Source organism: Platichthys flesus, chromosome 11 (genome assembly GCF_949316205.1).
Source record: "Platichthys flesus chromosome 11, fPlaFle2.1, whole genome shotgun sequence".
In the NCBI taxonomy this organism is placed as follows: domain Eukaryota; kingdom Metazoa; phylum Chordata; class Actinopteri; order Pleuronectiformes; family Pleuronectidae; genus Platichthys; species Platichthys flesus.
Genome location: NC_084955.1, coordinates 8,555,344 through 8,582,116, shown reverse-complemented (window position 1 = coordinate 8,582,116; position 26,773 = coordinate 8,555,344). Strand labels below are relative to the sequence as shown.

Genomic DNA, 26,773 nt, shown 5'->3' with positions numbered 1-26,773 from the left:
CACACACCCAGCCGCCAGCCAATTGAGGCCAGGGACGGGACTTGGAGGAGCCAATTGCCGCTCAGCTGCCATGGCGTCGGGTAGCAACAGAGGCTGAAGAGGGTGCGTGCGCCCGAGCACAGAGAAGTAGAAATATTTTCAAAGACTGGAGGAACAACATGAGCCAGTGAGAACTGCATGGCAGCAGCAGGAAAACCCAGCTGTCTGCTCCTGTTAGTGTCTGTCACATAAACAGTTTTCATGTATAAAGCGGCCATTACCTACGGCCCTGTGTGTTGTATTAAACTGTGTCCACCTCAAGGTACTTCTTTTGAAATGACCTGTATGAGTGTCTACACATGTTAATAGCGTTGATCAATGTAGGCCTCTGTCTCCTGTACTTCTAGCCCGGGTCTCCGTAGATGTTACACAATGAGCTTCTTGTGAGCATAACACAAAACAAATAGCACTCATTTCTTCTAGAGGTTTATATAGCTGGTACAAACACACAAGCTGACATTTGTTTTCTGTAATTCTTTAGATTCTGCTGAGGCTCAGAGTAACAAGTTTAGAAAAGTACTATTTATTACTCTACTTTATTAGTATGTGTGACACCATCTTCTAACAGAGTTTATCAATGAAACTGTAGAAAGAAGTTTCAGTAAATCAACTGAAGGTTGTCTATGTCTGCGTGTATATAAAGTCCCAGTATATATATCCCGCTGTTACTATAAATGGACAGGACAGGAGAGGTCTGCTTGGAGCAGACTACTGTGGTCAGGGGGAAGGTTACCGTCCCGCTAACTCACTTAGGTTGCTGATAATGCTTCTTTAAAAAAGTCGGCCTTTGGGCACTGTTCGCTTTGAAAACACGCGTGAAATGTCGCAAACGTCATTTTAAGTCGTGTGCGCGGTTCCGTCGTGCGTTATCGGCACAACGCGAGGCTGCGTCAGACAGAGCGGCTCCGACCCCCGCCACGGGCACATGGTACAGTCCCTAACGCAGGGTGGGGGAGCCGTGTGGGAGAGCAGCACAGATTCCGTCTAACGGAGAAGCACGGAAAGAGAAAACGGGCGAGAAACATGAGTCGAAATCGCCCCTGTGAAGGTTTCCACCACGAAGGAAGAAAAAATCACCCGTTCTGCAATTGAAAAGCAGAACCGGAGAGTAAGTGTGTGAGGACAGAAGAGCGGAAGCGGACGGAAGAAGAACGGGCGCGTCAAGAAGCGAGCAGAGGCGTCTGACAGCAAAGCTCAGGAACTCCGCTGGATTTGGTTTCTGTTGTTCTCTCCGAGACGAGTTTCAAGTTTTGCTCCGTCGCAGTTTGGACATTGTTGGTGATTTTACTTTGGTGTGATCGCCTCGGAGTTGGAATCCCTCTCGGACCGAGTTGCTGTGGTAAACAGTGTCGGGAGTGTGGAAGTAGCTTGTAAGTGCAGGCCGTCAGCGGCTTGTCATGCCTGCCCCTAACACGCTGAAACGTTTGGCTCATGACCCTCGATCCTGGATCTAAACTTTCTCAACCCGATTCCCCCCCTGTGGTACCCCCGAGGACAAGACGCGTGTAAGTGAGGTGAAGTGTTTGTAATGATTCGTCCCAGTCCCGTCGGCCCATGAGTGTGGATATCCCCTCAGAGGAACTTTGTGTGGAGCTACACGTCTTTGTGAAATCAACACGTTGAAGTGGACTTTTTTGTTTACATGTGTTCGCAGAACTGCTTGTTGTCCCAGATACAAACTGTACCGTGTCCGTGGATTACATTATTGTTTGGCTACTAAAGGGCCCCTCGTCACCCTGGTGTGGGCCGGCACCCGTCTGACCAGGTGGGCTGGTGAAGGGGAGCTGAGTGACCGCAGCACTCCCAGGCCTTGTGGAGCTGTGGTCGCACAGGCTCTGTGACATTGCCAGTGCGGGGCTGTGTGTGTGTCACTGGATTAATCTGAGTGATAACATCACTCTACACTGCTCCACTCTGTCCAGTGACCAGTCCCCCCAGAAAGCGCCAGTAATTGGAGCTATTTTTAGTGTAAGGGATGGGGTAAAAGCAGGCAGCTGGAAACCCAACTCCCCTCCACCTCCTTCTCTTCCACCCCTTCTGTCACACTACCTCGCTCAGCCCACCTGGCAGTATGCTGGGCGAGCCTGGTTAGCACAGACTCAATTTACAGCTAGTGAATGATCTTCCAGACAAGTTGTCTGGAACAATAACAAAGGTTGGATGAACTTCTTCTGCTGAATAATAAGAGATCTGTCAGGGCTATACTGACCATGAACTCTTTGTAGCAGGATTCTAGCTGAACTGTGTTCCACTGGTTAAGACCTCACTGGCCACAAACTTTTTCTGGAATACCACTTAGAAGATGTCTGAAGGACTATTAACTGTGAAGATTTGGTTGTACCTGCCCTGGACTAAGTGAACGTATCATAAGCAAAAATAGTCTATGCCTTTACCCCTTGGACATTTAGCTCAAAATCATAAATAAGAGTATTCACTCTAAGAAAGGCTTACCTTTGACTACCTAAAGCATCGGTCACCAGCGACCTGGAGCGGCACAGACCTCCAGCACACAGAAAGAATGCATGAAACTGCCGAAACCAATAACTAGAAGCTAACCTGACTAACCAAATATTCTATTTCCCCCCACTCCCCATACCCACAGAGAAACAGAATATATATGTAGAATGAGAGATTATATCTTTAGTGTAACTCCACAGAAGACAGAGATTGCATCCTTTATATTTTTACTTCAGAGAGACAAGCTGCCTGTACACCAGTTGGTTGCCTTAGAAACCACAGTCACAAAAGAATTTACAAAAGAAATAAGCCAGAGAAGACGGTGCCTTTTGATTGGTTGGTCGGTTTCCCACCATTTCAAGATTCATTAATTTAGTTGGATGTAAACTGTTGAGGTGAACTCTGGGATTGAAAACACGCCTGATGACAGTTACCTGACCCCTTTCAAGTCCCACCCACACGTCAGAGTGTTTGATTGACAGTATTTCCTTGCTGGATTGAACAATTGCCAAGCCTTTCCATGGTGATCACGTCATCATCCGTGGAGGACAAGACTGTGCCCCCTTGCAGGATGGTCCAGTCAGAACCCTGGATCGCCTCTGCCCTGCTTCGCAAGAACAAGAGTCAGTACACACACACAAACACACACTCACTGAAAAGAACTACTCTTTTCCTACTGTAGCCACATTTTTGTGTAATTCTATCGCGGTGTGTTGATCATTATTTTTTGCGCTTAATAGAGCTCGGTCACGTTTTATTTAACAAGACATAACATTGGTTTTATGTATGTCCCAGTGATATCATGCTGCTGTTTGTGGTAGCATGTGTTGGCGTTGAATCGTGATTGCTCTGGGTCTGAATGGGGGGGAAGCAGCAGAAAGCATCATCATTGTCAGCTGAGGAGACTGTGTGGATGCTGTCTCTACATACTTATTGGATATTCTTTGGTATAGCTACTCATACATTAATTCACAGAATAAAGTAATAAGGATAAACTTTTTCCAAAACGAAAAACTATACTTTGAACTGTAGTGAATATCCGTGGCACTACAAAATACAGCAAGTTGTCTGTCAGTCATGTGACCCTTGTTCATTAACCGCTGAGGTCTTTTTGTAGCCTATGCCTCACATAGCGTTGACTCGTTCCATGGCTTACCAAACATTGTATCTTTAGTATATAGTGGGTTGAATTGAATGTATGATCATAATGGATAATGTGGTCTTTGGTTCTGTTCAGCTGTGTTGTTTTTTGTTGACAGCTATCTATATAATATTATTCAACTCAACAGCAGTATAAACCTAATTCTCCAAAATGATAATCTATCTGAACCAACACCTTAGAAACAGTCCGAACACAATCTGAACTTTAGATGCTACATGGGAGGATTTACTGCAGAGTGTATATACAGTAAGTGACAGGAATCCAGAGTGATACAAGGGTTTTTATTGCCACATCTTTAAGGCTTTTATCTCATCTGATAATGCTTTGATAGGCTTTATCAATTATAATATAAGATAATACTACTCATGTGACTTTGGGTTGCTATGTCCCTGATTGTGTGTTTGTCCCCAAAAAATGTACATTAATTATTGATCGCAGTCTGAGCTGCTTGTCTGTGTAGGAGCTTGGGTGCATTTAGAAATTGAGAGCATACATGACCTAAAAGCAAAGTTTGCATGACTTTGTTTGGTTGCTCTGGCACAGGCTGCGAGTTATTCATCAAATTAAGGCTGAAAATCGTAACTCAAACACATAATTTGTAAACGTACTGGTTGGAATGCAAGGATATAGTAAGTAAGTAAGTAAGTACAATTTATTTATATATAGATTAACATTTCACACTTGAATCACCTCTGTTTTTATATGGGCTTTAAGATGACTTTCATTCTGGACTAACCGATTCTGTGGATTCCCCTCATAGTCCCAGAGTGGGATCCCTCACGTCCAGGCTCAGTTTTAACATCCAGCTGGGAATTAAATTTGAGCCCTGGCATTTTGCAGCTTGCTTGTTCAGCTTCCCCTACCTGCTCACAGTGGCTCACTCATGTCTTTCTCTTCCTACTTGTTTATCAGTTTTATTCAGTTTTGTGTTATGTTGTTTGATTCAGCTTGTAACATTGTTACTCAGGTAAGACAGTTGGTAAACTAAAGTTGAATTTGACAATAGATTTACACATTTTTATCAGTTTGAAACAGTGAAGTACTGTAACAAATCGTCATCAGGATCTATGCAGTTCAACTGTTTGAAATATGATAAAGATGAGTAAAAGCACAGTGTCAGGAACCCCCTGTAGATAGTGCCTAATGACTTACCTGTGGTGCTTAAAGGTTAGACTCACTCAATTATATCTGCTAATTGTGTTGTCTCACCTTCATCATGATGCACTCCTCCACCCTCAGTAATCAAACTAGGCAACACAGAGGTTTGGTTGTTGGACTTGTTGCCTACAGGTTCAGTGTCAGTCATAGCCCCATGCAGTTGCTATGTGTCCAATGTCTTGTGTGTCAGGGAAGAGTCAAAAGCAAATGAAGGTGGATGAATTCTTTTTACTTTTCTGTGCTGTTTTTGACCATTTGAAAGAATGTTTTTCACCTCTCATCTGTCTCTTAAAAGGTCCTTGTTCACTGTTTACTACAGTATCTGCTGAGTTCTTTACATCATTGCTTTGAAAAACTGGATATCTTTACCCTAATACGGAGGCCCTGCCCTCTGGTCACCTATGACAACATATCTTGTTTGCTTGTTCAGTTTTATAGTAATCTAGGGTTTGAGCATAAAACCACAGGGATCAGGACTAAGAAAATTCTGAAACTCTTTTTAGAGACTCTCTCGTGTGCCCATTTTTCTTACTACACTGTGAATTACTTGTTAATGAAAATGAAAAACTTAAGCCCCTGCTTATGTTAGAGGGCTGAGCTTCCAGGACTGTATCCAGAGCTAAGAGGTGTCACCACCTCAAAGTTTTAGGCATATTACACTGACGGCTTGCTACAAGGTATCATGGTCAAGAGAGTCCTCGCCAAATTTCAGACGTTTAAACCCGGTACAAGCTCTGGTAGAGGTCTTTGTCTGGTTCAGAGTCAGGATCTCAACTGAGAAGTCCTAACCGTTTCTCCAAGGCCCAGAGGCTCAACCTTAACCTAACCTAACTTAACTTAACTTACCAATGTCCTTCAACTCCTTATATTAGTCTCTTCATGTGAAGCACTTGAAACAGTTCTTTGTAAATTAAGATGTTAACACCTGATTGGTGTTATTATTGTCCGGCATTCACTCCAGGACAGATTTACCCTCTGTTGGATGTTTGCTTCTGGGATAGTGACTGGTTAATGCTGTCTGTCAGCGGCTGTACAGTGAGTTATTGTTCCTTTCTGCCGTGCCCCCTGCCAGCGCTGTAAGTTTGATCACTCGGTATGTTACTGTGTGTTACTGCACTGCTGTTAAGGTTAGGGATGGGCATAATTAATCGACGATCGATTAATTGATCATTAAGAATTTCGTAGAGGAAATTATTTTTTCATTGAGAAATTCACTAATTACACATTTGACCACGGGGGGCAGTGTTTGAAAAAAACGCCACAGGCCTACTCAGTTACCTGCGACTGGCTGCGAGTTAGCGTGTATTTTCATTTCCAAAGGAGAAGTGGCGAAGTGTAGAGTGGGACCATTTTGAGTTTAAAAATGACTTGGTTCACTGCCAATACTGCGAAGCTATCCCCGAGACTGGGGGAGATGAGGAGCCTGCGTTGTCTGACACGGACGAGGGGAGCGAAAACACCGGAGCCGCGGCCAGGCTAGCCAAGTTAGCACGGAGCTACCTGTGTATCACGGGGACGTCAGTCCCCTCAGAGCGAGTTTTTTAATATAGACTATAAATAGTGAATTTTTTAACTTGAAAATAAGAATGATTAATCGAAAATTCGTCATTAATTCTCCCGACGATCGATGAAGACTATTTAATCTAACGCCCATCCCTAGTTAAGGTATTGTTTTGCTGGCCCGGGGAGAACATTGCAGTGTGTTATTGGAGAAAGGAAGGTGAGAATAGTTGTTTCACAGTGGGATATCTGTATGTTATCTCTCCAGCTGCCACCTAGTTTTAAAGAGGCACCTCACTGGTCAGTAGGAACTTTTTGTAATAATCTCTAGTGCTGATGCAGACAGGTTCATCTGTCTGTATCATTATCATTTGAGATTTGATTTGAACCCTTATCACCCATTTGCAGGCAGCAGGCTTAGCCTTACTTCATCCTGCCAGCTGTCCATTCCCCCATTTATCCAACTGTGTATTCTACATCAGTCTGGTGATCTCTGTATATGTGCTTATCTGTATCAATGACTGCTTTTATTTTGGATACTTGTATACACACGATTGTCTCAAGGCCCAACCCCATTGTATTTGCTGTAGATCCACAGCACTATGCTGTATTCAGTTTCAAATCCAAAGCCAATATCCCCCACTCCCTATTGTAATAAACCTCCTCAAACCCTAGTTCACAGGGTCATATAATATATGAATAATAAAACCAACATGGCTACGAACACAGTCAACAGTTAACTGTATAATTTAATATAACTTTTTCATCAAATTTCTTAAAACCCTGAATTCTCATTCAAGCATCATATTGTTAAAACAATCAAACATGTCTGTTGCTAACAAGTGGCCAAACATCACCTCTCCTCATGTGAGATTTGGACTCAGTCTTCTAATTGTCTAAGGGATGGCATTTTTTTTTTAATTTAAAATGAGTCACTGGCGCAGTTTCCTCTGTTTCGTGATCAAGGACTGTAGTCAAGATTGTCACTAGCTAAGCATGGTAAGGCAGTATGTGTAGAGCAGGGTCAGTCTGCTGAATAACCATTGGGACTTGGTGAAGGTTGTGTCATTGAAATGAACTTGGTGTTGGCAATAATAGTATTTCTAATATTTAACCCACCACATTTCTGTCAATAAGGCTAGACTTACTTTTAGCAACTTTCCTTTATCATTCAATAACAATGCAAATTACATCCTCCACATAGTCTGTAAAGTTGAATTCACAACCTAAAACTATTTAGAACAAAACATTAAATTAAGAAGTATTTTATAAGGCAGCATTGTTCTTAGCTAGATGTGCCTAATAAACTGAGTGTGTATCAAAGGCCGATTTCGTCCGCCAGTATCTTACATACTGTACATTGGTATCAGCACATGGGCTATTCAATAGGTAATTAAATAAATGTTTCCCTGATATTGTCATTTTGTTAGACAAAGAAAAATATACATTTCAACATATTTTGTTGACATTGTCTGCTGGTTTTGGATAAGTTACATTTGAATAATTGTTTAACACCTGGTTAGGGGGGTCTCTTTGAATAGGCCAGTATACGTCAGCAAATCCTCCTCCTGCTCCACCTGGCTTGGATACAGGTTGGCAATGGCCTTACTCAGGTGAACTGGCATTGCTGCCAGGAAGCGCAATTACTTCAGGGGTATTGACATTTAAACATAATTTGATCGCTCACCAGTTTCAGCAGTTTCAGCTGTGTAAATGAGATTGTATCCTTTCTTCTGTTTGTTTGGGCTTCTTTAAGAACACTGGCTGGCTGCTGGTATAGTGGAACCCTTAACTTAACATATATCTTACAGATTTCGGTATGGCATTGTATTTGTACAGTATGTGTATATACATATTAATGTTAGTACTAACAGAATACTCCTGCTCGAATACACTGATACATGTACTTAAAGTAAACCTGTGGATTAAAAATCTTTCCTCACCACAATTTAATCTTGATGCTGATGTCACCTGCATTGGATGGGTAAGGCTGTGGATATAGATGAATATTGTGCAGTTCTTTAATAACTTCAGTGTGTACATGTAGGTTTTTAACCTTTAAACACAATCTGCCAACTATGCAGGTATTAGCTGTTATCCAATGGTGTTTGACTGCTCAGATACTGATTCAGTCAAACTTCTTCTTTAAGAGAATGTTGCATATTCATGGTTAAATTTGATATGTTTTCAACTCACACAGATTTTGACCTCATTACACACCTTTATTACATCCATTTGTGTTTGCAGTAATGCATTTTATTCTTTACAAATTTTAGGTCAAAGCTTAATGTTCCTGTGCATGCCAGTATTCTAGGTCATTGGGGATAGTGTTTCCATGGAACGCGAGAAACCTGGTTTCTTATTAAACGCATGTATGTGACATGTTATCGTGCCACAATGTCTGAAACATTACGGTAAGATCCGATTGGTTTATGCTTAAGATGGTTCAATGCTGCTGTTGAAGTGTATGTGTCTGGTTGCACCACTTAGTTTTTAAAAAGCAGCCTCAGTGTCGCTGTCCCGTCAATACATGCGCTTGAACAATCGTGTAGGTCTCAGATCTCAATCATGACATTTCATCCGTTCCTAAAGCCTCAAATAAGTAATGAAAATTCAAGGTTTGACCCGTGTCCCATCAACTAACTTGGAGGGGAAGGGCTTTATGACTTTAACTGCACCCTGCCATCATTGGGTGATAGTGAAGGTTTGGCTTCACTTTTGGTGAGCTGCCATGTTTTACATCTTTTTATGTAGTCTATGGTCCAGAGTGGAAGTTGAGTTCATTGGGTTCAAACTGGGGATGAAGCACTTCAGTCCAGTTGCCATCTGTCTTAGATGTATGTTGTTTTTGGACTGGTTGGTAACAGAGAGGCCAGCAACTGTCCCTGACGGACAGACTGACTGAGTCATTGGTCTGCCCCATTGGACAGGTGGGTGAGTGTTTCCGCATTGGCTGCTACTCATTCAAAATTAGCATATGGGGTTGTTTACAGTTAGTGTTTCCATCTAAGCACATTTGTCTCTATATTTACTAACTGTTTAGACAGCTTTAAAGAAGTTCTAAAAAGCACACAAATCTCTGGCCTTTTTTTACAAACCTCAGCTACTTTTTGTCGAAGACAGTCAGCAGTGTTGTTGTGGGATCAAGATGTCAGTTTTTACCTTCATGGGTATATCTTTCTCTCTTTGTCTCATTCAACTGACCACACAGCAGGTGACATGACGCTAAACAAGCTCCTAACTTTCTCCTGGACTGATCAGTGTACATGTAAATACAGCTGAAATCACAGCACAGATGTTTCTTTAACTTATGTGCCTGAGGATTTCTGACAATGCTGCTGTTACAGATCAGGATTATAGCAGAGCAGAGCAATGACTGCTGAGTAACATTTCGTGTTAATGGGCCATGTTTCAGTCACTTTTTTATACTTTTTCTGTTGTCAGACACAGTAAACAGTGTAAATGTCTCTCAGTTTCATTGGGAATCTATGTGTATTAGAAAAGTGTATTTGTGAGCACAGGAAGCTGAAAGTAGCTGAGACTTGGCAGGATGTAAATACAACACCACGCCATTGAGGAATATTTAAGAATATATTACATTTAGCTTGTCATAACTTAGTTTTCACTTTTATTCAAATGCTTGACTTCAGCATATACTGTATGCTATTATATTCTCAGTTAACAATGTTTGGTTCTGATGACCTCCATATCCCAAATTCTTTGGACTCTTTGACTCTGGCTCAGTGTTAATGATCTTGACTGTGGTTTAAACAGATTACAAGCTAGGGTAGGATATCTTTGAGTATGAGGTGAAATTAAACATATTAACTGTAGTATAGTTATACTTAAGTTAAATATATATGCAGTGCTTATTACAGATCCAAAATGACCATTCATTGTCTCCAAATGGTCGGGGCAAAGGACGCTCACACATGGGTCTCCCTTAGCTTTATAATGTTTCCCGTGTGATTCAAAATTGGCATTATGTTTGTTGTGTCCCTCCTTCCCTTCTTCTCGGTTTTCTGGCGGATTGTAAACAACAAGGTGCAAACCACCACCAGCTCTACAAACTCCCGTTACCGAGCAACAGCAGCAGCCAGTTTCCCGTTTTCGGGTATTGCTCAGATATTTGCTGCACGTTCTGGATTTGGAATAATTTTGCGTGAAATACGGCCCTGTAACTTTAGGCAATTTGTTATCATTGACTCGAGTTTGAGGTAGCTACTAGGCTATCATTACATAGCACTATCCTGCCAGAGCTATGTAGAGAGTGTGTCGATACCAGAGTTAAGTATAATGTTAACTAGACATATGCGGTGAAGTTTATGTTGCCTGTAAGCAGTGCGAATATTTCAGTATATAGCCAAGGCAACGAAATGAGGCACCGAAATCTGCGTTGTGATTCAGTAAGGTAGGAATTGCCCGTTTAGAAACCGGTATGTGGTTTGTACCCGATTAAATTTTCCTACCCCTAGAACACGCTGGTGGTGAAGAGACCATTCCTCAAGGCCGTGTTGCACAACTGTTGTTTCACGGATATATTTCATTATCTAGGAACTTGTGAGCAGAAAGTTTTAATTTGTGATTGTACTGTGTGTTGATGTGCTGCCTGGAGTGACTCCTCACTATTGCCCTTAATATTGTAACATCATTGTGCATCAACACAACACTGATAACGAGATGAAACAGTCTGCAGGAAAAGAAAATGTCTCTTGTGGAGACCTATTGAGCAGTCATTGAAGGAGGGAAGATAGGAGTGAAAAATGAAGGGATGTATGAATGATAGATGGATAAAGAGGTGCAGAATCAGATGTAGAGAGGTTTTTCAGAAAGCAGGAAGGATGATGAAGGAAAGGGGGAGGAGAACACGGCTGGTAGGGTGGGTTGGGTTGCTAGGGGAGAGTATGTCAGACTGCTGCTGAGAGCCAGGCCTGCTATTGGAAGCTACTTGCTTAGCAGGAGAGAGGCGGAAGAGGAGAGAGAGAAGTAGCTAATGAGTATTGTAGGGTGGTTGCTGAGACAGCACTGGGTTTATTTATAGAGTGCTGGCCAGCCAGCCCTTAGATACCAACAGCGAATCAGCTGACAGAGAAAGAGGGGGCCCCAACCAATGGCAGCACAAGAAGGGGGATGCCAGATTGAGGAAGTGCTGTGAGTGCCTCTCGGTCTCTTAAAGAGACGGTACAGATTTCTCAGTACTAGGCAGATATTCTCCCTCTCCAGCAGTGTCATGTCTGTAAGCAGGCCAGGACCCAGAGCACCACAACAGTCCCAGTGACTGTGATTGGATTACTTTCTCTACCTCATCACACAACAGAACAAAGTACAAAAATGCAGTGTAACACAGAGGTTCAAAGCTGTTCTCAAGCAGATCCTCATTTAGCCACAGAGCTCTATTTAGAATCTCAGGGAGCCATTTGGAAAAATATGTAAAGTGCTGAATAGAGCTGTCTAGACCATGTATGGAAGATAATCGTGGTGAGGAACCTATAATTACAAAGTTTATTCTTACATCTTCACTGAGAGTGTCTTCCCTGAATTATGTTTTACTAGCATAAAAATAGACCTAATTTGGCCCCCCTGAAATCTCTTACTTTGACGAGAACAGAGAGCAGTGGCACCACTCACAGAGGGCATTACTAACTGGCTTTTGTTCATCTAAACCTATGTAAATCTGAGGTTGTCCATCTAATAGCCTTTTCCCAAAGGCACTGTATAGCCTGCTTTAGCTGCTTCGACCTCAATATTGTCAGCGTGCTTGGTATCAGGGCCAGTCCACACTGGAATCCTAAACCAAGCTGTTTCTTGCACTAAACTGAAGGGCTCTTCATCTGTGGTCATGCAAGGGAATGGATAGAAAACTGGCTGTTGGTCACATGTTAGTATCGCAGATTGCACCTGAATCTCTTTGTTTTGGAGACAAGTTTGTACTTTTTGTTCTTACTTACAGAAAACTGTTTTCTGATGTGTTCTTCTAGTGCTCTTTTTACTATTGCATCTATTACTATTGCACTGCTAACATTTTTTCCTGCTCTCCTACTTCACAGTGAAAGCTATAGACATATATAGATTTAATACTGATATGACAACTCTGCATCTATTTTACATAATTCTTCACAACATGGATGCTGATGTTGCATTTATACAAGCCCAGTCATTTGTTTCTTACATGCAACAAAAGAATAATGCTCACTCTCCTTATGCGACAGGTTTTGTTTCCTTACTGTGCCTATCAAGCTGAGGAAAACCTATTGTTAACTAAAATGGAGCTTTGCAGTAATTTAAATGAAAGTGTTACAGGTGTCAACAGTGATTCATTTGCACGTACACATTTTCAGGTTCTCCTAGGAGGAAAGGGAAGAGTAATGTCTGCTTGCTCTTTTGTTTTTGTCTGAGTCGGCCTCTTTTGGAAACTTGCCTGTTAGTCTACAGAACTGAGATCTGGTGACCCTTGGACCCTTGGTTTCAGTAACTTCAGACAAGCTCCTCCCGTAGCTCTGGATCCGATCTGCGTTCAGGAGTAGTTTTGGACCAATCTCCTTACAGAGCTGCTGCAGCCCAGGCTTGTTGTTGCCATGTCTTGTGTGGACATCTGCTTCTGTGTTGGAGTAAGGTCTAGACTCTTGACTCCCAACAGGTGGATTTTCCTTGGCCGAGGTTGCTCTGTTGTAGATTCACTTTGGTATTTGCATTCGCCTCTCATCAACATCTGCTACTGATATTCCACTTGTGTTAATCTATTTTCTCCTTGTATGATGCTGAGCTGTCCCGCCAGAGGTAGCAAATCCAGACATCAGGCTGTCCCCTCCATTGTACTTCACCATTGTAATTTTTGTTGCTGGTCTACTCTTCCACTCTTACTTTATACATAGTGCTGCATTTTCCTCTCAAACAACCCCCCTCAGCTTCATCTGTGCAAAACACATTTACACAGTCGCTTTGTGGAGAGTCAAGCTCCTATTTGACAAACTTTAGGTGCACTGATGGTTTTTAGAGAGGAGCAGCTTCCTCTGTTGTGTCTTGCTCCATGAGGTGTGTGGTTGACTCATTAACAGAGATGTCAAACCATCTCTAAAGTGATTCCTTTAAACCTTTAGCTGTTACCCTGAGCTTCTTTTGTACTTAAATGATCCTTCTGCTTTGTGCATTTGGAGTCATCATTGCTGGACGAACACTCTAGCAATTTGTAATATTTTCAAACTTAATGCAGATCAACAACCCTTCGCCATATCTCTTCTGAGATTTCTTTCCTTTGACACCTTTTTCACAACACACTTAAAACGTTTCAGTGATTTCTTATCGGTAATCAGTGCATTCATTAAATGAATTCCAGGTTTTCTGACTCCCACCTCTACTGAGCTTTGGTTGATGTCATTGGCCCAAGCCATTCACAGACTTTGTCAACACAAAGAGATTGTCAGCAGTCAAAGATCTTTGCAAGTAAATGGTGTCTGTAATAATTAATTAAACAAATGCAGTTCAGTCGGAGGGACGTTAGTTGCCTAAAAGGGCAGAGAGGATGGTGGACTACAGCTTTGTTTAGTTCCCCATTGTAAATGGAAGTCTGAGTATAGATTTTTACTTGCACAAACCTGGCAAGTCAGTAAATCCTCCATCTGATCCTGCTGTCTCTTCAATGTGAGGGTAAAGACTTAAGGAACAACCAAGAAACATTTCAAGATTAATTTGCTGATTTGTGAATTTAGCCAATGTCTGTTTAATTCCCAGATAGGTTTGTCTGTTATTGACCAGTACTTGGTAGAGAGCACTGACAGGTAGACATCATAGTCGGTACATAGCGATACAGCTCTTCAATGATCAGATTTAAGGGTGTTTATCAGAGTTATTCATGTTGTTTGAATAATACAAACTGGATATATTGTTAACATGTGGTTTAAGTAAATATTCAAAGTTTTATCATCCTCAAAAGGCCAGCATCAGTTGGGATCTAGCTTGAAATAAGCGTGCAAATCTGAAAGTCCTCTGGTGCATCTTGCATTTTCTGCACTTTGATATTCGTTGTGTATTTTGTAATATATATGGGAAATATAGGAAGCGATAATCAATGTATTTGATTGTGTTGTGATGGACCTTTGGTTTCTGTTCAATTATGGCGCAAAACCTGATATGCAGTAGGTGCGTTGTACCAAAGATGGAGGCAGAGGTAGATTAAAATGTTGGAGATTCCCTCTCTGATCATCTCTCTTTCTCTCTCTCTCTCTCTCTCTCTCTCTCTCCGTCCCTCTCTCTCTTCTCAGGTGTAAGCAGCTCAGGATGTCCGCCCACCTCCTCCTCCTCCTCCTCCTCCTCCTCCTCCTCCTCCACTGCCCAGGGCTTCTCCCTCGCTGAGCCAGCCATGACCAGCCAGCACACACATACACACCCCACCTTCAGCTCCATCCACTCCATGGCCGAGCAGCAGCAGGTAACACACACACACACACACACACACACACACACACACACACACACACACACACACACAGACAAACACCCCTCCGTAAAGATGTAAAGTGCAGTCTTATGTTAGTTTCTAATGTCTTATACAAACAAACTGTAACATGTCAATACCCACATGTTCCATCATTATAATGTAAAATATCCATAAACTGGCAAAAGTCCAAACTGTTTATCAAAATATCAAAATTTGGCGCCAACATATTGATAATCATATCTCCTGAGTCAGAAGTAAGATATATTGCTGTATTGATATTCAGAGCAGCAAGACTTAGATCAGAAGTTGAATAAAGAAGGCATTTAATTTCTGTTTACTAGATTTGTGCTCGCTATCGTTGTAGGTATTCTATCGTCATTTGTTTTTTTCTGTGGATATGAATTAGAAAATGCACCCATTCTACTAATGCTTTGAAGATAGAAGTCACACGTGTTGTTGATTGCCATGGTAATCACAGCCAACATCAGTATGCAAATGCCCCACCCACACCATGTCCCTCTACATGGAAATACTTATGGTGCTTTCAGGCAGTGAGCAGTCGCCTCAGGCAACGCCAGTGTTCTGTAGTTTAAATCGGCAGCAGCAAAGTGCACTATAGCTGAAGTGCAGCTCCAATCCATGTCCAGTCCTACCAGCCTTTACACAACAGACTGCAGCCATCCAATAGTTTATAGGTTCAAGGGCACTGTATCAAGACAACTAGCTTTGCTAACTAGTTTTGTTAAGATAGCTTGCCTGCTGGTAAGGAAGTGTATAAGTCAGTGAAGTCGAAGTAACTGTATCGTTGCCATCTCGGCAGTTTCTGTGGTCGACGTGGCCACAAGATGAGCCACCAGTTGAATTCCGATTTACAAGCATGGCAGGCGCCCTCCCTCTGCTTGCTGCTACCTCTTTCACCTCTGCCTGGGAAAGCTGCTGTTGCATAGTTCAGGAGAAAAGCAACTCAGATCCAGGAAGAGTAAGGCTGTTTTTTATTCTGGCTGCTGAGAACTTACAGAGCAAGTTTTTATCCTCTCAATCATAATCCACAGGTCATGGGAATTTGTTGATCACATGTCATCCGTGGATTTGGAAAAGGTTCATAACTGTTTTTCCAGGTTGCTGTGGGAGGTGCAATAACTGTTTTCAAGTTGTTTGGGTTGAGTCAACCCAAACAGTGGCTTGTGTTATCAGCTGATAACACAAGCCACCATCTTCACTTTGGCTATGGTCAGACTGGAACTTTAATCAAATTCTTGAGTGTAACCAAAAGATGCGCAGCACATGAACATTAGCAGCAGACAATAATGAGGTTCAGTGAGGACTGATACACATTGAACATGATTGATTAAAATAACCAAAACATTAAAAAAGGGACACTACACTAAAATACTTATTAAGTACTTATTGTAAACATATAGTCAACAGCACGATATTTAACATTCCTGGAAAAAAAATAGTTTAGCTTAGATAATTGTTGTATCGTAATTTAAATAGACACCGCAGTAGTAATTTTGAAAAAATAACCCTAAAGCAGTTACAATACCTAGTAGATTAATGGAGTAAGAATTTGAATTTGCATCATTCATGAAAGGAGGTGGAATATCTCATTGATTACTCAATTAATATTAGCCCATGCTACACAGTATATATGTCTTTGGTATCTGATTTAAATGTTGAGAGTTTTTGCTTTTGTCTTTTCCAATGTGGCACACACTCTGGTGTCATTGTCATAAACAAATGTAAGTATTAATAAATCGTCACTAATTGCAATGTTGCTGTTCTCTGTAGGTGCTGTCTGATATGACCATACTCCAGCGGAGGATCCCCCCTAGTTTCAGAGACCCTGCCAGCGCCCCACTGAGGAAACTCTCTGTTGACCTCATCAAAACTTACAAGCACATCAATGAGGTAACACACACACACACCGTTTTATGTGTTTGCATTTGTCTTTATTTGTTTGAATTACTCTTTCACCACCACCAGGGGGTTTATGGTTGGGGAACAACTGAACCAAACAGACCTGAAGGTGCTTTTCAACACAAAGGGGCCAATGCTTCTGTCAGGGTTCTATGTAACTGTTATTGGCTGCGTGAGATCTTATAAATTATGGTCAAAGAGGACCATGACTTTGGACACTTAAGTTGGTCCATTGAAGGAATTTTAGCAGAGAGTAATATCCGTGTAGCTCAAGTCATACCTTATCATACAACTAGTGTATTTAATATTTTATCAAGTTAATAAAGCATTGCATTAATTTGAAAGAATTAACAAATATCCTCATGGCGTCAGAGGTGTGTGTAAGGTGACCACTGAATCTGTGCATGAGTGGAGCCTCTGCTTTAAACCAGGGACCAACAGCTGCAATGACCACAGTTGTGACGGTGAATGTGTCACAACACTTGTGAATGTCTGAAGGCTCAGCTGAGAGAGAATACAAAAACAAATGTTACACATTTTGATAAGGAATACAAATAGATTACCATTTTCTGTATTGAGAGAATGAAGTGCTAACCCGCAATACAATTAGAAGTAAAAGTTAAGTAACTAATTAAAGGTAATTGAAGAAAGATGTTTTCGTTTTCTGTACTGTGAACTTGTTCTGTGCTTTGATCCACAGGTGTACTATACTAAGAAGAAGCGGCGGGCCCAGCAGGTCCCCCCAGAGGACAGCAGCACCAAGAAGGAGAGAAAAGTCTACAATGATGGCTATGATGACGACAACTATGACTATATTGTGAAAAATGGAGAGAAGTGGCTGGACCGCTATGAGATAGACTCGCTGATCGGGAAGGGCTCCTTCGGACAGGTATGGTCTAACTTAACATGTTGTTTACATTCCAAAGTCCAACAATCATTCTGACAAATTTCTTGTCACATGAAGAAAAGGAAAAACTGTGAGTGTATGTTTGTATCAGGACATAATGTAAACTGTTGTTGATGTCTGTTTACAGGTGGTGAAGGCCTATGACCACCATGAGCAGGAATGGGTTGCCATAAAGATCATTAAGAACAAAAAGGCATTTCTAAACCAGGCACAGATTGAACTGCGCCTGCTGGAGCTCATGAACAAGCATGACACTGAGATGAAATATTACATAGGTAAGATGAACAAGATGCCAACACACATTACAGTGAAGTGGGTGCAAGTGATGCTCTTGTTGCATTAAAATGGTTGACTGCATATACATGTGTTCACACTGGGGTTTGAATTAAATTTAAAGAAAATATTTTTTTTTTATTTGTGCTCATAGTACATGCATTGCAGTCCCACTCATTCTGGCAGCACATGAGCTGCAAGGCATGAAGCATCTGTGAAGTGTTATTAGATGCCTGTCACTGATGCTCTTCTGTTTCTATAAATGTGTCAATCCACATGACTCTGACAGAGTATCACTGACACTCACATCACACTATTACCATTCTTCAGTAGACATTAGTAAACAATCCAAAAATACATTGAAATTGTCGAGCTCAAAAATAAAGTTTAAAGTTAATTTCGATGATGGGAGAATTATAATGAGTTGTCTACACAGGTGGTGTTAGGGCTCAGTTCGTTTTCATGTGTTTTACACTGCACAGCGTTTCATGAGTCGGTCTTACAGTGCTTCAAAAACAAAAGCCCATACTGTGAGTGGCTCTGCTTGGACAGATCTACAATATGCAGTAAAATATGTCACCTTTATTTATCACCATCACTCTGAGCTTCATCAAATATTCCTTATGGAAACAAAAACCTTATCTGGAGAAAATGAAGAGAACTCCCAACGTGACTTCTGATATTTACCTCTGTGAAACTTGTTGTATAATACACAGCCTATGAAGTAAAACAACGTGTCAAAGTTCAATCTTAGTGTTGGAGGCAGACATTTGTCCAAATGAAGAATAGTAACTCAAGGTCAACTTACTGTTGATGACAACTGTCACAGTCTTCCTCAGCAATGGAATTTTCTCTGTTGCAATGGGGAAAATAGTTGTCATCAACATACTTCACTCATCCACTGATAAAGACAGAGTTCGCTTAAAGCTCCAGAAGAAGCAAGGGTTCCTTTTATTATGAAAAAATTAAAGTAATGCAGCTCGAGTCAGCTTTTCAATTATTTTCTATCAAACTTACACATACATGTCCACAGTAATATATTGGTTTGGGTCAATAAAGGCAAGTCTCAATTAATGACTTAACAAAGAACTCTTTTAACAACTCTTTATTTCTCCCTTAATGTGAAATCTGATATCCAGAAGCCAGAAGATTGATAGAGGTCACGTTAATGTTGATGTCCAGTTCTCACTGTCCGTGTCTATGTTAACCTTACTTCTTTTTCCCCATCTGTCTGTGTCTGTCTGTCATCTTGTCCCTGTGTGTGTGTGTGTGTGTGTGTGTGTGTGTGTGTGTGTGTGTGTGTGTGTGTGTGTGTGTGTGTGTGTGTGTGTGTGTGTGTGTGTGTGTGTGTGTGTGTGTGTGTGTGTGTGTGTGTGTGTGTGTGTGTGTGTGTGTGTGTGTGTGTGTGTGTGTGTGTGTGTGTGTGCAGTCCACCTGAAGCGTCACTTTATGTTTAGGAACCATCTCTGTTTGGTGTTTGAGCTGCTGAGCTACAACCTGTACGATCTGCTGAGGAACACCAACTTCAGAGGAGTCTCCCTCAACCTCACCAGGAAATTTGCACAGCAGCTCTGTACAGGTGGGAGCATGGAAACACCTACATAAGGCTCAAGGCTTTTTTTTGTTTGTTGTTGAGATCTGCCCCCAAGTGGCAAAAAGAAAAATTACAGTTTTAATACATAAGCACAACAGCACAGAAAAATATTTTTGGTCAGACGCCATTCAGTAAGACAGAGGAAAAAATGTAGGAATTAATTATACAGGGGCCTCTGAACGCACTTTCTCATTCACTTTAATGGAAAAATTATGTCAAGAGTTATGAACTTCACTGTATATCAGAATGATGAAAGAAGATGTTCGACAGTTACCTATTCCCATTCCAAATAAAGGTTTATTGCAGCTACAATTCTAAATATTAAATATCTATATATATATACATATATCATATTAAAAGAGGTCGGGTTATAAGTATTGTTTACACCCACTAATAAAATAAGTTATTTCCAGATGCATTAAACATTGTAAGCACGGTGGTCCTAATGAGGGAAATAAGAGAAATGTCTGTTTTTGGGCACAGCATTATTATTCCTGGCCACTCCGGAGCTGTCAATCATTCACTGCGACCTGAAACCGGAGAACATCCTGCTGTGTAACCCCAAGAGATCTGCCATCAAGATAGTCGACTTTGGATCCTCCTGCCAGCTCGGACAGAGGGTGAATTCACTCACATAAACATCCGCACACCTTCCTATGACTGTCAAATACTATTTAACATTTCGTCATCGTGGTTTTGATGCTAGGTGAAAAAACTGACGATATCATACACATTTCGTAGTTACAGTACAGTTCTAGTTGCAACAAGTAGGAAGAAATAAGTTGGAGGTGAATTGAACTGAATCTACTGGATGTTAACTCTTCTTTAGTGAATAACAGTAAATGGGTCGGCAACGATTCAGAACATGAATCAATTGTGCAATAAATGTTAAGCAAAAGCACTAAACTGAAGTATCTGATGCCTTTCCTTGTACATTATAGTGAAGTGAATTAATTTGAGTTAAAACTTTAAATAAGAAAAAAATAACACACCCTGATATTTTAGGCCATGGGAGACATGGCCGGCATTTTTTACATTTATCTGCTATCTTATAGACAAAACAAATACACGATTAACTGACAGTGGGCAGATGAACTGATAAGTTAGTGCTTTGTCCCTAATCTCCTGCCCCTCCTCTCTCATCCTGCTCCTAGATCTATCAGTACATCCAGAGCAGGTTCTACCGCTCCCCTGAGGTTCTGTTGGGAATGCCATATGACCTGGCCATCGACATGTGGTCTCTGGGATGCATCCTGGTGGAGATGCACACAGGAGAGCCTCTCTTCAGTGGCTCCAATGAGGTAAAAGTAACGTTGCTATAAAGCACGAGTCAGGCTGGAGAAGATTCAGTATTATCAATGTTAACATGTCTTTCTACATGTTCCCAGGCTGTAGTTTGCTTGTACAGGAAGGGAAGAAGTGGGTTATGTGTTTTCTATTCGCAACTGATATATACTGTATATTATATTTAAACAATATAGATTCTTTTTTAGATTGTTTCCCAAGACTTAGTAATTAGTGAATATGTATTCAGGATGCTGAATATGTGTGTTGCAGTATGTCGACACCATAATCCACATGTTCTGGACAATACAAATACTAATTGTGTGTGTTTGTGTGCGTGCAGGTTGACCAGATGAATAAGATTGTGGAGGTTCTGGGGGTCCCACCCAGCCACATGCTAGATGCAGCTCCTAAAGCCAGGAAGTATTTTGACAAGCTCTCAGATGGTCTGTGGACAGTGAAGAAGAACAAGGACATCAAAAAGGTATTTGATTTTAGTCCCATATGAAATTGTAAACAGCAGACAGAAGAGTTACACTTTTAAAATGCAGAAACACTGATGGTTTGCATGAGAAGGACTGAGTCTTTGTGGACTTGGTGTCTGCTCCAGCACAATGGGACTGCAATACCAAGTCCAAGTGAGAGTCAAAAGTACTTCAGTGAAAAGTTCTTGTGAAAGCAGTCAAATGTTACTAAAGACTTTAAATCCCAAGCTGTAAATACTTTATTAGAGCCACCTCTACAAGATGTAGATCATAGTTTTCACTGGGAACTGTTCTCCTGAAGAACTCGTCAAACAGCATAGATGGCTGGCAGGAAATGTTGAAGTGAGCTTGTGTGTGTTTTAGAGCAGCAAGTCCTGCACCACTTGTCTATTCTGTTTGATTTAATGGAGGATACTAGGTTCATGTTTGACTGTACTGAAATATTTGTGTGTTTTCCAGGAGTATAAGCCCCCAGCCACGCGGCGTCTCCATGAGATTTTGGGTGTGGAGACTGGGGGCCCAGGGGGCAGAAGGGCAGGGGAGCCAGGACACGCCCCCTGTGACTACCTGAAGTTTAAAGGTAAACCAGCGGTAGTGTGGAGGACACTGGATGACCAAACATTATTAGAGCATATTTATATTTTCATATTTTCCAGATGTATTAATGTTGATGTTCAGTCAATACAGCCAACATGTCACGTATTCATTCCAAGAGGAATATGACAATGAAAGGGTATCTGGACTTAAACATCAATGCACATGACAGACATTTAAAATAACTTGCTGTTGGCAGGCTGCGTTACAGCCATCAACCTCTTTTCTATTTGCTGTGGGGACAAAGAGATCCTTTCCAAAAGTGAAGAATTCAAAGTAGAAGTAAAATGAGTTCATGTTTTTTACAATCGAATGCAGTTGCCCTTGATTCAACTTCTCTTTGCTAAACATGACCTGGAAGACTGAGAATCTCCTCACACAACAGAGTGTAGTAAAAATTCCAAAATGGAAGTTGGGGAGGAACTGTCTGTAGTATAATTTATTTAGGTGAATTCAACTACATTCCCACCCAGTCACTTAAGAGGTGTGATAAGTCACGTTAACATGGACATCCAATCCAGTGTTTGTGTTGAAACTACTAACAACAACTGTCCACTTATCAGGGAGAGTCAAAACAGTCCACATGGATTATTGTTTGTGCACCAATGCAATGCATGTTTGGCTAACATGGGGGTTGTGAGTAGGTTAGGCAGCAATCCAGCTCACTCCTGCTGCCTTGTAGCTACTACAAAATGTTATCTTCACCTTGGTCATGTTTTGTCCTCTTCCAGACCTGATCCTGCGTATGTTGGACTACGACCCTAAAAGCCGCATCACGCCATTCTACGCCCTGCAGCACAATTTCTTCAAGAAGACGACAGATGAAGGAACCAACACCAGTTCATCTACATCCACCTCTCCTGCCATGGACCACTCCCATTCAACCTCCACTACTAGCTCTGTTTCTAGCTCTGGTAAAATACACACCACCTGCTCCACACACTCTTGAATCCTCTATCTGCAGTCTCTCACTAGGCTATCCTTTATCTCAGTTGTCTGACTCAGTAGAAAAGATAAATCTTGACGAGTTGTCCCGGATTTTAGTATTATTTTTTAACCTGCTAAGGAGCAAGAAAGGAGTTGGGCTCTTTAAGTGTCCCAGGTGCTATGAAAAGGGAAAATGGAGGGAAATAGGTCTCCTCCAGCTGTGTTAGTCTAGTGAAGTAGCTGAGAAGGGAAGAGACACGCAGATACCCAGCTGCTGCCTGCTGACCACTGAAAACCGGTTGTTCAGAATGAGAGGATTCCATTTACCTCAAGGAGGGAGTCAGCTTACCTGTTGCTGTAGAAGACCACAAACAGCCAGTCTACACCTGAATGGACTGAACCCTAAGATGACTTGTTTTATAAACCGATCTTAGTGTGAAACCAGAGGGGAAGAATGAAGCTGCAGTGAAGTGCTGCTGGACTTCCCTTTTGCTGTGTCTCAGTTCAGGGGCTGCATCCTTCAGAGGACGGGGCCCACGTGGCCCATGAAGACCGCCTCCTTCGTGGGCCGTTTAGACCTTGAAGGCCGAACCTTAATGAGAAAGGTTTATAGAGGCCTTCAATAATCAGCATCCCCAGCTCGTTCTGCCACCGAAGTTGAACATGATGATACATACATTCAAGGTTCATCACTGAAGGGCAATGAATTCTGGGATAGGTTGGGCCAGGAAGGGCCCACCTGTTCGAGCATTCGATTCTCAGAGGCAGAAATACGCATTTGTCGGCTGCATTTAGGGGAGCCTTACAAATGGGACAGTGTAGTTCTTGTCGCGCCACTGTGAGACAAATCTGCCCTGAGTGCCGCCTCCTAAGGATGCACCAGCTGAATTGAGGGACAGCTTTTGACATCAGTAACAGGAACACACATCAGTCAGACTAGTGTACTTCCAGTTCTGTTTGTAATACGTCAGTTTAAATCAGAATAGGGCAGTTCTACAGGTGCAAGTATTTTTTTTCCTTTAGTCCAGACAAAGTGAAACAAGAAGCAGGTATGAGAACCCTCTCGAGAGGACTCATAATAAAAGCATCTGTGATGTATCCACACATGTAATCATGTTTCAAAGAGTGTTTAAAAGTCACATACGATGATTTCATGAATTTCTGTCAGAGCTGCCGACCCCAGTATGAGTTTAATGTTTCCCTCTTTTATCGACAGGTGGCTCCAGTGGTTCTTCCAATGACAACCGCAACTACCGCTACAGTAACCGCTACTACAACTCTGCTGTTACACATTCAGACTATGAGATGACCAGCCCTCAGGTAAAAGCAGCATTGCATCACTGTTTAACACAACACCTCTTCAAGTGACATCTTACATCCCAATCCCATTCCACCAACTTGACCTGTGATTTGGACCTGCTCAAGAAGCTTCTTTAGGTTCCTCTGTCAGAGCAGGACTCTGAATGTGTCTCACCTCTGTGTTTTGTCTTGACTCTTCCCCGCCAGGCTCCCTCCCAGCAGCAGATGAGGATGTGGCCAGGCAGTGATGGTGGAGGTGGGGGTCAGGACCCAGCATACACCCAGTTGCTGCTCCACAAGCCGGCTGCCTCCCAGCAACACCAGCGCCACTTCCTGGATGCGCCCCACCACCCCCACCCAACTTACTCCCACCACGGAAACGGTGGGCGTGGCCTGCGGCAGGGCGGACAGACGGGCATCGGAGGAGGGGGGGGCCAGCAGGGATCCTCGCCCCAGATGAGTGACAGCATGGATGTGGGCGTGTCCCTAGGGCTGCACCACCTGGGTGCGGTGTCTTCCATGGAGGCCTCTCAATTTGGCTCTGCCTCCCTGCCCCTCGCTCTGCCAATTGGACTGTCTGCCTTCCGGACTCGGACGGCCCCCACCGCCCCAGGGCCACAAGCCCCAACCCCTGAGGACTACTACCCTGCCTCCAACAACAATAACCCCGCTGCGGGGGGCAGAGGGAGGCCGGACTCAGACGAGGGGCCAGCCAATTCTTGATAAAACCTGAACCATGCCCTAAAGCCATACAATTTTAACTACAACTACTACAACTACACACATACAGCCAGAGTTCAGAGACAAAGAGGTGAACTTTGTGCTGAAGGAGACAGTTTGTACTGCATGAGAGGAGGAGGAGGAGGAGGAAGGAGGAGGGGGATGCTGGGAAAACTCTCCTTTTATCCTGTTTTAGTTTGTTGTCTTTTGTTGCAACTGTAATTGGAAAGGAATGATTGTGACAAGTTTGTTTTTATTAATATTATTATTGTTGTTTAATATTTGATTTTTCTCGGGTTTGAGGAGTTGTGTGTTCTACTTGGTTGTTGTTTAAGCCTGGAGAGGAGGAGGAGGATGAAGAGGAAAGAGAGAGGAGCCATGCTTTTCCATTTTACTCCACATGGTGGCTGTAAGTGGACAGAGAGCACATGTTCATGTTCAAACTGGTTAGTTATGACATAATTATATTTGCAGCTCTTAGAGACGAGCAGTCTTGACACACACAGACAAACACACACATGTATACAGTGTGTATATATATATATATATATATATGTATTATGTACGTATACACACACTGCTGCATCGAGAAGACAGAAGCTGGTTTCAAAGATAGGAAACACCAACATATGTGTGATTCAGGACTCATGGATTCTCTCTCGTGTCTGTGTTAAACTCACTTTTTCTTTGAGTTTGTGTCCTCCCTCTGTCGCTCCCCGCCTGGTTGTCACAGAGTACGGAGAGAGGGAGGGAGGTGGAGGGAGGAGAAGGTGACAGGACACTGATGCCGTGCTGGTGCTCATAGGGATCTCCTTCTCCTCCTCATCCTCCTCTTCTCCCCGCGCTCTTCTTCATCTCCTCCTCCTCCTGTTGTGTTTCTCCTCCAGACAGCTCCTCCTCTCTGTGCTGCTAATCACCATGACAACTGGTCCGGATTGCTGCTAAAGATCCAACACAGATCAATTAAAGAAATAAAAAGAAATAGAAACAGAAATAAAAAAAAAAAACTTTTTAACCCTTCTGCTTAAGAGAAAAGGATAAAGTAAGAACCACTGCATCTCAATGTATTTATTACTATTTAACAAGAAAAAACAAACTGAAAGTAACCCTTTTTTCTGCTCTTCTTTGTTTGGTTGCCTTCTTTCTGCAGGTGAGCTCTGATTGGCTATTGTAACAGTGACAGTAACTGGTGACATGGGAATGCCACCGGTTGTGGGGGCTGGGTGGAGGGGAGGGGTTGGGGCAAAATAAAGTTGGATATATAATAAGAATAAAGAGTATACTTTTGCACACCAAAGTCAAACAAACATCAGATCTCCGCTTTTCTTCCTACTAATATGACCTTGTGTGTGGTCAGGATGAAGCTCTGATGCTTGGCCTCTCTCCACCCACGCTAAGCCATAGACACCTCATGTGTTCGTTATTAGATAAAAGAATGAGACGTGAAAAAATCATATGAATAAATACACACGTTATATGTCACAACCAATGGTAGACAGCCAATCAAAAGCTAGTGTTTGACCGAGACAGATGAACAAAGGATTGGGGAGAATTTGGAAAACAACGAAAAGCAGGATATAACATGACTAATTGATTTTTTTTAATTATTATTATAATTCATATGACTGTTTTCCCTCATTTGGTCTTATTTTCTACTGAAAACTTTTGAACTTGCTCAAATACAACCGTGGTCTAAGATTTTAATGTTAATTAAAAACAAAGTGGTCGTGGTCATACTTTTAAATCAATGGTTCTTTAATCTCAGATTTATGTATGACAGCATGTTCAGTTCAGTGGGAAACAGCAGCATCCCATTCACCTTCAGAATAAAAAGACTGATTCATGTATACAGCTACAAGACTCCAGCAGCCGGGTGCAGAAGATACAAATGACATCTCTACTGTGCTGGTGCTATTACTAAAAAGGAAGGTGGGTTGCAAACAATATTTACCAGATGACCCACCTCATCAAGTCATTAGGAGCGGGTTGATCCCAGTCTCCCATCATTCTGAGTGCTTAA

The 26,773-nt window shown here is 42.1% G+C and overlaps 1 protein-coding gene across 2 annotated transcripts in view; it reads left to right on the top strand.

Moving 5' to 3' along the window:
* dyrk1b (dual-specificity tyrosine-(Y)-phosphorylation regulated kinase 1B) overlaps positions 1 to 25,859 on the top strand; it is a 45,404-nt gene extending 19,545 nt beyond the window's left edge. Inside the window, exons 1-13 of one of the 2 annotated variants that reach the window (XM_062400214.1) lie at positions 985 to 3,119; positions 14,575 to 14,741; positions 16,542 to 16,661; positions 17,371 to 17,559; positions 17,705 to 17,852; positions 19,280 to 19,429; positions 19,928 to 20,064; positions 20,599 to 20,745; positions 21,072 to 21,212; positions 21,673 to 21,793; positions 22,539 to 22,721; positions 23,951 to 24,054; positions 24,241 to 25,859. In XM_062400214.1, the coding sequence (XP_062256198.1) occupies positions 3,017 to 3,119; positions 14,575 to 14,741; positions 16,542 to 16,661; positions 17,371 to 17,559; positions 17,705 to 17,852; positions 19,280 to 19,429; positions 19,928 to 20,064; positions 20,599 to 20,745; positions 21,072 to 21,212; positions 21,673 to 21,793; positions 22,539 to 22,721; positions 23,951 to 24,054; positions 24,241 to 24,756 (2,226 nt within the window). In that variant the 5' untranslated portion in view covers positions 985 to 3,016 and the 3' untranslated portion in view covers positions 24,757 to 25,859. Of the gene's footprint in view, positions 1 to 984; positions 3,120 to 14,574; positions 14,742 to 16,541; positions 16,662 to 17,370; positions 17,560 to 17,704; positions 17,853 to 19,279; positions 19,430 to 19,927; positions 20,065 to 20,598; positions 20,746 to 21,071; positions 21,213 to 21,672; positions 21,794 to 22,538; positions 22,722 to 23,950; positions 24,055 to 24,240 lie in introns of those variants that run through there. The other variant, XM_062400215.1, reaches the window with a different exon arrangement.
* Positions 25,860 to 26,773: the final 914 nt, after the last annotated feature.